This window comes from Leucopleurus acutus, assembly GCF_964270905.1.
Source record: "Leucopleurus acutus genome assembly, chromosome: 14".
Classification (NCBI taxonomy): domain Eukaryota; kingdom Metazoa; phylum Chordata; class Mammalia; order Artiodactyla; family Delphinidae; genus Leucopleurus; species Leucopleurus acutus.
The window spans coordinates 55,362,200-55,371,325 of record NC_139156.1 but is presented as its reverse complement, the minus strand read 5'-3'; the positions used below and the strand labels follow the sequence as shown (position 1 = coordinate 55,371,325).

The window sequence follows — 9,126 nt, the reverse complement described above, 5'->3', positions numbered from 1 at the left end:
CATCTGGGCCGGCCAGCCCCTCTTCTTAGTCCCACAGTCGCTTAGTCCTCAGGGCATCTCTGTCCATCTTTGACAAGTAGGCATAAAGCAGCTTCTTAGATGGTTAACTTCCTCAGAGCAGGTAGCATCTGTGAGAAGCTAAGATCATCTCCAAACTAAGCACAAGTCTGCTTTTATCCCAAAGGCAACGTGGCAAAAAGAAAGGGCTGAGGCAATCTCCTATAACTTGCCCAAAGGCTTGATGTCCTATCTGTAAGCCATAAACCCAACAGAGAAGCTTCTATCAAGTTAAGTGAGTCTATATACAAACACAACAACAGTAGACTTAATCTGAATGCCCATTTGTTGGGAACTGGTTAGGTAAGTTATTGGTAAACCCACTGGGACAGTTCTTTTGGTGTGTCAGTTTGACAAGGCCACAGTCCTGTTATTCAGTTAAACACTGAGCTGTGTGTTACCGTGAAGGCATTTTGCAGATGTGACTAAAGCCCCGATCAGTCAACATTAAGAGTAAGGGCTGGGCTTCCCTGGTGGCGCAGTGATTAAGAATCCGCCTGGGGGCTTCCCTGGTGGCGCAATGGTTGAGAATCTGCCTGCCAATGCAGGGGACACGGGTTCGAGCCCTGGCTTGGGAGGATCCCACATGCCGCGGAACAAAACAACTGGGCCCGTAAGCCACAACTACTGAGCCTGCGCGTCTGGAGCCTGTGCTCCGCAGCAAGAGAGGCCGCGACAGTGAGAGGCCTGTGCACCGCGATGAAGAGTGGCCCCCGCTTGCCACAACTAGAGAAAGCCCTCGCACAGAAACGAAGACCCAACACAGCAAAAATTAATTAATTAATTAATAAACTCTACGCCCAACATCTTCTTTAAAAAAAAAAAAAAAAGAATCCGCCTGGCAATGCAAGGGACATGGGTTGGAGCCCTGGTCCGGGAAGATCCCACATGCCGTGGAGCAACTAAGCCTGTGTGCCACAACTACTGAGCTTGCGCTCTAGAGCCCACGAGCCACAACTACTGAGCCCGCATGCCACAACTACTGAAGCCCGTGTGCCTACAGCCCGTGCTCCGCAACAAGAGAAGCCACCGCAATGAAAAGCCTGCGCACCGCAACGAAGAGTAGCCCCGCTCGCCACAACTAGAGAAAGCCTGTGTGCACAGCAACGAAGACTCAACACAGCCAAAAAATAAATAAATTTAAAAGAAGAGAGTAAGGGAGCACCCTGGATAATCTGGGCAGGCATGATTCAATCCAAGCTACAGGGCTACCGCATTGCCCTCAACGCTGAAGAAGCCGGGAGGTTTTTTTGCCTGGAGAATGTAAGAGAGGATTCCTGGACTAGGGACACCAGGCACAGATCAGAGAACTGGTACCATACTGAAGAGAAAAGGACTAAGGGACTGGATGCTGCCGTACTGAATCCTGAATGCAAAGAGTCTCCCCGCCTTCTTCCCCAGTGGCCTCAGGGATGCTGCCAGGCCGACCCATCCCATCAGGAGTGGAAGGACTCCTGTGGGGAATCGGAAGGCAGACCTAAGGAGACCATCACTAGGATTCCCCAGTGAGCAGCCCAACCAGGCCACTCTAGAGAAACTCAGACTACACACCTCCCCATTTGTTCTGGACCATTAAATTAAATGCCCATGATTAATCATTAGCTGACACAACAGGATTACCTGATACCTGAGGTTAAAGCGCTCATATACAAGACAAGGTATCCCCAGTCCTGGTATCCCCCAGACCACAAAATAAATAAATAAATAAATAAGCTACCAGCAAATAAAAAAACCTTAAACCTTGGAGGAATTAGAATTATGTGAGAAGAAAAAATATCTGTCTTCAGGTGTGAGAAGATATTATATCCAAGAAACAAGCACAGAATGATATAAAAAAATGACATTCAGAAAGAGTTCTTGGAAATCAAAAACCGGATAGCAAAAGCTGAACAACTCAACAGAAAGGCTCGAAAGATACAGCTGAGTGAATCCCCTCCAAAAAGGAGCAAAATGACGAAATGATGCCAATAGGAGGTCAGAAATTGAGGGACTCTGTCCAGGGTGTGCAACATATAAATAACGGAAGCTCCAGAAAGGAGGGGGGACGAGGAGGAAACCCGACAGCAAGTTTATCTGTTAGTTTACTTTCACCCTCAGGCCTCCCACCCCAGATGCACCGATCAGCAGACCATGGTGGATACAGACCCTGCCTTTTTCTTAATCCAGAACTTCTCTAGTAAACAATCCTAAGAGAAGGTAAATGGAGTCCTCTTCCTCTGAAGAAAGAATTCGGATCAGGGGTTAATCCTTTCTCCTCACAAGCAGCACAAGAAACAGGAGATCCATCAAAAGAGAGGAGAGGAAAGTCAAAGAAAGAAATCAAGCAAACTCCCAGGAAATTCTCAGGAAAGTAGAGGAGGTACCAGGATGAGGGCTGGCACCAGACCAAGAGGACAAGAAGTCTGGTCTGGAGCAGGGACTCAAGACAGAAACGTCCAGAGCTGTTAGCACCAAAGTCTCTGCTCGTTTCATAGGGCTCGGCTAAGAACAGAACGTTAAGGTGATCCCAGCCCCGGGTCTTATTTCTCCTAGGCTTTTATCGACATGCGCTGGAGACCTTCCTGCTCTCCAGATCAGCAAGAGGAACCAGCATTTCCTCCCACAGACGTGCTCAGCTTTGGCTTACTGCTGAAATCCAGAGGATGGCTGTGGTGAGCCTGAAAACTGCAGTCAGCGGTCCACGCCCTCTGACCATATTTCTGCCAGACACGGCACGGCCACACGCCCCAGGACTCATTCAAGTCCCTGCTCACTGACTTCCCCAAGGGGAAAGGGCTCTTCAAAGTTCCCAGGCAAGCGGAGGCTCACCCTGCCCCGGAGAGCCCATTATATTGTCTGGCGAATGTCATCAAACAGTGGCAGTGCTGCCCTGTGCCCTCACAGCTCAGTGTGTGCTTGAGGCCCAGTGTTTTCAAAACCACACACGACATTGTTTCAAAACACCTCCACTGGGGGTGAAAATAGAAAAAAGCAAGGAAATCATTAAACCACAAGTCAGTACAGTGCTCACTTTGGGGGAAAAGGTGGAGAATTCAGCTACTGTTGGGTGTTAAGATGGCTTCTACAGTAGTGGTAGTGTTCCTTAACAGTGGACGCACTGTCCATTTTATTATTCTTTAGACCGTATATTTATACTGTATATGCTCTTCCGTATGTATGACACATTTCACGGTTGAAAAAAATGATATAAACTCATAATAGCAAGGAGAACTGAAGGGGAAAACCATCAAGAAGCCAGAGACTACATTCTGGAAGGTACGAGCACATGAAAAAAAGAGCATGCATGATTGAAATAAGGTCCAGGAAAGCCACAGGGAGAAGAGCAGCAGAAGGGTGCAGGGAAGAAGGCCCGGCTGTCCAGGCTCGGGCCTCGGAGCCCCACGCCCTGCAAGAAGATGATCGCCTCCATGCCAGCCACACTCCCAGCTGTGAGATCATGCTTGCTCTGCACCCCACCTGGCAATTCCTCGTTGTTTCTCTCCGTCCGTCCTTGGCATCCGTGACCCGGGTGGCCCTCTGCCCTGTCAACCCCGAGAGGGGCGGCAGCTCAGCTTCCCAGCCCCAAACTCCAGTTGTCCAGCCACTTTGGTCAGCCTCAGAGCCTTGTTCCGGCCAGAGAGGCCCAAGACTTTGGGCCAGTGTTTGGCTCCCGGTCCAGACCCCTTCGGCTTCTGCTCCTGCACATTAGGCGTCAAGGACTCCTCCAGTCTCAGAAAGTCACGTGTGCCGAGGCTCCCAGAGCTGGGGTTTTGCTCAGGCTCTGCAAGGCCAGGAGGGAAGTCCCACTCCGCGCCCATAACTCAGGTGTCAGCATGGGAGGGGGCCTCAGAGGTCATCTCGTCTGCACTGTCTTTGGAGGCCCAGGCGAGATCTGTCCAAGGCCTCAAGGCTGGAGTTGAAAGTCAGCTGTGCCTTTCCAGACGGATCTGAGCCTGTGTACGACAGACACCAACTGGGGGCAAAGGCTGCGCACCTCCAGCCCCTGCCTGGGCTCTGCACGGTTTAGAGACACACAACTGCACACCCGCGCCAACCCAGTGCCACTCAGCGGTGTCCCAGGGGCAGCCCTGCAAGGCCTCAGTGCATCCAGAAACAAGCAGTCTATGAGCTCAGCGACCTAACTGCCCTCCGTTTGAAGAGGCGTAGCGGTTTTACCCTGCAATTGTAAAAGAAAACCAAGTTTCCCGCAGAAAACTTGGAAAGTACAGAAAAGTCTAAAGAAGAAAATAAAAACCACTCATAATGCAACAAGTGTGAGCTGCCATGGCTTTGGCATCGTCATGGACCTCTTTTAATAGAAACCATGTCCTCAAACGAGCATTTGTTGGGTGGGTCACAGGATCCAGGCCGCGGCGCACGCCCTCCTCCCCCAAGGTCAGTGCTGAGTTTGTCAAGAAGATGTAGGCGACCCTGTGGCTGGCTTCACGCAGGCTGAGGAGCGGCGGGCTTGGGACCCGGCCGGCTGCACAGGCCCTCCCCTCCTCTCCACGGCCACAGTCCGATGCAGCCCGACGCAGCTCGGCGACTCCTGTGGCTGCAGGCAAAGCCAGAGGGACCTGCAGGTGAGACTGCAGGGTCCACAGTGGAGCTGCACCCGTGGGCCATGACCAGGGAGGCACTGGCGCCGAGTCGGCCCCTGCTGGCCCAGCCTCTGGCGCGGCGTGAGGCTTTTCCAGGAGAGTCTGCCCTCAAGCTCCTCCGAGCAAACAGAGCAGAGGAGGAGGGCTCTGCTCTGACCTGGGCCTCCTGGCCACTTCTCCCAGCCTTCCTGCCACCCTGGAACAGACTTTCAGGCCCAAAGTGGCTACCCAGGAGAGCTGTGGGTGGTCTCGCACTACAGCTGGGCCAAGCTCGGCCTTCTTCACCCCGGGGGCCCGGTCTGGGCCTCACCCCATGGCAGACAGCGACTTGACTGAGAACACGAGGGGACACTGGCGTCCTTCAAACCCCCTTGGCTTTTCTCGGCCCAGCCCAAACCTGCATATCTGAATTGGGAGCCCCCAGGACAGGATCTGAATCTCGCACAAATCAGCTGCCTGGCCGCAAGCACTACCCACAGCTCTGCTGGACAGAGGGACATGTGGAAGGGAAGGAGGGAGTCAGAGGGGCTGAGGCCACAGCTAAGAGGGGCTCCTGACCATCGCGAGAGCTGGTGGGAACCTCACGTGGCGGCGATTCCAGCCACCTGCCGCAGGGGAGGAAGGCGGCCTCAAATTTAGCAACAAAGAGAGCGCAGGAGGCGGGAAAGGTGGAAACTCAATGAATGCAGGTCTCCTCACCACAACAAGTTACAGAAATTAACCTTTATTTATTGTACTAAAGTCTGTTTAACTTTCGATACAAAGGAAGGTTTTAGTACAGAAAATCCCAGTCTGTCCGAACAGTACCTGTGCACACTGTACCATCACCGTCCCACCCCGCCGCCCAGAGCAGCAGCCCCGCAGGGCGCCAGTGAGACCCCGCGACAGCCTGCAGGGGGTCCCAGTTGTCTGAGCCAGAACGCGTGTACCTGTGAAACGAAGGGCAGCACTGAGGACTGAAACGTGTCTCTTTTCGAACAACTGTGCAAGAAAATATATCCCTTTTTTAAAAAAATGTCACTATGCCTAAACTATAATCTAGTGTCTAGAATTACAAAGAATAAAATGAAATCAGCGATTTCTTGCTAGTAAAATGAAATGTTAGGAACAGTATTAAAATAGAGGTCCTACCCCAGTGACACTTACCCGGAGCCCCGTACAGTACCTATTATTAAGAGGACGCACAGTTTAAGGAGGAACCAGATCAAACCTTCAGCCAGAAACATCCAGCGTCAGAAGCAGTAGGAAAAAAAAACAAAAAAACAAAAAAAACCACACAAACCCCAAACAAAGCCATCCCCGTGGAGCACTGCTCATGCTGTAAGCGCTGGAGCCAAAACTAGATAGATCCCGGTTTCTCTTTTTTTGAGTTTTGACAGTGACTGCACTAATCCTTAAGCTTCCGTAAGGGTTCTCTGCTCAAAGTCTGAAACACGACTGTTTTTATATCAAGTAGAGCTGATGTGCCCGCCCCACTCTAGAGCGCTTAGGAATTACCCTGCAAAACCTGCACTGGTAAAGGCTGTCACTGTTCACAGAACCTAAAGAGGACCCAGTGGCATGCATCAGCCCCAGCCTAACCCCCTGCCTGGAACCGGCTGTGTCACAGTGAACCCGTGAAGCTCCGAGGACCAGAGAGAACGCTGGAATCATGGATGCAGGTGGACGAGAAGAGGACGCAGAGGGCCGGAGACGAAGTCTGAGGGGCGCGTCCGCGAGACGGGCCCAAGACGCCCTCCTCTGTGCAGGAGGGGAATACGCTGCCGTCGGAGAGTCTGCCCCACAAAGGCACTGGTTCCGCGCCCGCCGACGGTCGAAGCATCCGCACTCGCAGGTCCTTCCAGGAGAGGTACCACCAAGGACCGTGAAGTTTGTCAAAGCTCTGGTCCCACTGACAAGAACCTCCCAAAGCAAAGCGGCCCCCAGCGAGGCTCCAGAGTCGTCTCGCTGAAAACAGGCACAAAACCAACACCAAAGCGACAATGAGGAAAAGGGCAGGGGCTGGGCAGCGACAACATGGAGCCGTTCAAGTAAACATAAACAACCGAATACTTAGAAAAGGCTTGTAAACTTGTGATCTGAAAGGTTCTCTTTGCAGCATCTCTGATGAGCTGGCTACGAGAAAGGTTGGTGTCGAGCCCCTCTACAGAGTCTTCTGTCTTACAGCGCACGCGTGAGAGGCATAGAGTCTGCGGCCCTCTGTCTACAAAGGAGGTGCTTCTGGAGTCCTGCTTCATGGATCCTTCCCCTTCGCGTTTATATACAGAGGCGTCTATCTTTAGTCGCTAAAGAGAGCTGAGCCCGGCAGTCACGCCGGCGGCCAAGCTGCAGCCGTCCCCAGCACCGAGTTCTAGAGAGGGCTGGCTGGGATCCACAGGACTTTATTCTGCTCTTGATTGACCATTGCCAAGATCTGAGCGCAAATGCTCGACAGGGCTCCTCCCTGGACGACCCCTGCAAGAGAGCCCCCAAACACACACGTCATTGGCCCAGAGGAAGACCCCAGGGTGAAGGCAAATAAACACATCTTTTACTCTTCCTGGCGTTCTGCCTGTTTTGAGCTACCTGGCCCTCCTGCCCCACGCCCGCCTCTCACTCTCTTCCATCAGTGAGAAATTGGAAAAGGAAAAACAAAGAGTTGAGTGCAAATCACTTCGGCTTTTTACCTATCCCTCTCGGCAACTGTTCCATAGGATGTTAAAATTTTACGCTCAAATGAAGGCTGGTGTCCCATTTTGCCAGGCTGCCCTGGTCCCTGTAACAGGGATGACAGGATCTGACCACACACATGAATGGCCAGGCCCCACTGCAGTGATGCTCTGGGCTGCTTTGCCTAGTCATGCAATGGGGAGTCCCAGCACACTGGAAGGCAGTCTGGGCTGTGTTGTGATGGTCCGATCGGCAGCAGGATTCTACAGGTGACAAGGTTGGGTCTCGGAAGCTGGGCATCCCATGGCCCAGAGAAGATTCCCAGCAAAGATGATGGAATGTCTCCAGCTCTGGCTCAGGCCTGCTCTGCAGGCTTTCAGCACCACAGCCCGGCAGACACTAGACCAGGGCTCTCTGCGGGATCCACGGAACAGCGCCGAGCGCTGGCTGCTTGCCACAGAAATGGACAGCGAGGGTTTAGAAACTGCTATGGAAATGTGACAGAGTAATTTTACATCTGTTGAATCTTACAAAAAGTCAAGGCTTTTATTTTGTTAAGTTTTGGAGTTTTAATGTTCTCTTCTCTAGTACTTGTTAATGTATCTGACTGAAATACTGGTCTGTAATGGACTGGAAATTAAAACACAAACACACATGACACATACGTAGACAGAAGCACCGAGGCTGGGTTTTGAGGCCAAATGTTGCATGAGAAGCACCGAACTAGATCACAACACTCTCCGCAAGTTAATTAAAATCACTGTCTCCACCTCTCTGTGGCCACGGTGTTATTATGCCCCCTACAAATGACTGATTTCATGGAAGAGGTTGAAAGTCACAAAGTGAAATGGCAGTTGGTCAACTGGAACCCTGCTTCTCCTGGTTTGCTTTGTTTCAAAGACCAGAGATAGTGAAGGTGCAGCTTATCTTCAAACTTCACTGCAAAACTGGCCTGACCTGGAAGGCGCTGGGGACAGATGGTCACGGCCACCACCGCCGTGCTACCCGCCCAGGGAACGCTGGAGCTGTGCTACAGGGCGCCTGTGCAGCCGCCACACAGGGCCAGACTGTGACCCAAGGCCAGAATTAGTGGACTTTACCTTTGGACCTGCAACTTCCTGAAGCTGCCCTGGGCCTGCCATCAGACCAGCTGTGATGAAAGTGCTCACTGTGACAGCATCCACCGGGCACCCCGGAAGTGCGGGCTGTTACCACTTCTAGGAAGGACGTCCTTGGGAAGCCTGCATCCATCCCCGCCGCCTGCTCCTCCTCTGCAGGCCTGACGCACACCTACCTGTGAAGAACCTGCTGTACTCCTGCTCGATCTTCTGAGCCGTCTCAAACTGCTCTTTGGAATGCCTCTGAGTCACCTTGTCCTTCAGGTAGATGGGGTCTCTCTGCTCCCTGTTGGGACATCCAGGAAACCAGGCTGAGCTTCTCACCTCCCCCCCGGCCCTCCCACCTCTTTGCTTCTCTGCCCAGAGTAACAGGGGTCTCCACCACCACAGGGCCCCCATGGGCTCCCCCTGGTAAAGCACAGCCTGCAGGCTCCACGGGGAGCTCCGGGCAGAGAGGGGCAAGGTGGGAACCCCAGCGTGTGCACACAGAGACCAGACACCTCAGCTGGCGCCCGAGTGCAGGTATCAGAAGCCCGGAAGCACAGGAAGGCAAAGTGGAAGAGGACCTCGGCAAGCTGTTAGCCCAACCTGCACAGAAACTCAAGCCCAGTGGGAGCAAAGGCCCATCCACATCACGAGGCAGCTCCTGGCAGAGCTGGACCCAGGCCAGGCCACCCAGTTCCTGTGCTGTTGTGAGTGCCCAGCTGAGAGGCAGGAGAAGG

General features: G+C 52.8%; 1 protein-coding gene across 2 annotated transcripts in view; it reads right to left on the bottom strand.

Annotated features, from left to right (window-relative positions):
* Nucleotides 1–6,768: 6,768 nt before the first annotated feature.
* Nucleotides 6,769–9,126, bottom strand: part of DLG5 (discs large MAGUK scaffold protein 5) — a gene marked incomplete at its 5' end in the record, with an annotated part of 119,535 nt that continues 117,177 nt past the window's right edge. For both annotated transcript variants that reach the window (XM_082854574.1, XM_082854575.1), the window contains 2 exons: nt 6,769–7,091; nt 8,581–8,690. In XM_082854574.1, the coding sequence (XP_082710700.1) occupies nt 6,988–7,091; nt 8,581–8,690 (214 nt within the window). In that variant the 3' untranslated portion in view covers nt 6,769–6,987. The remainder of the gene's footprint in view (nt 7,092–8,580; nt 8,691–9,126) is intronic.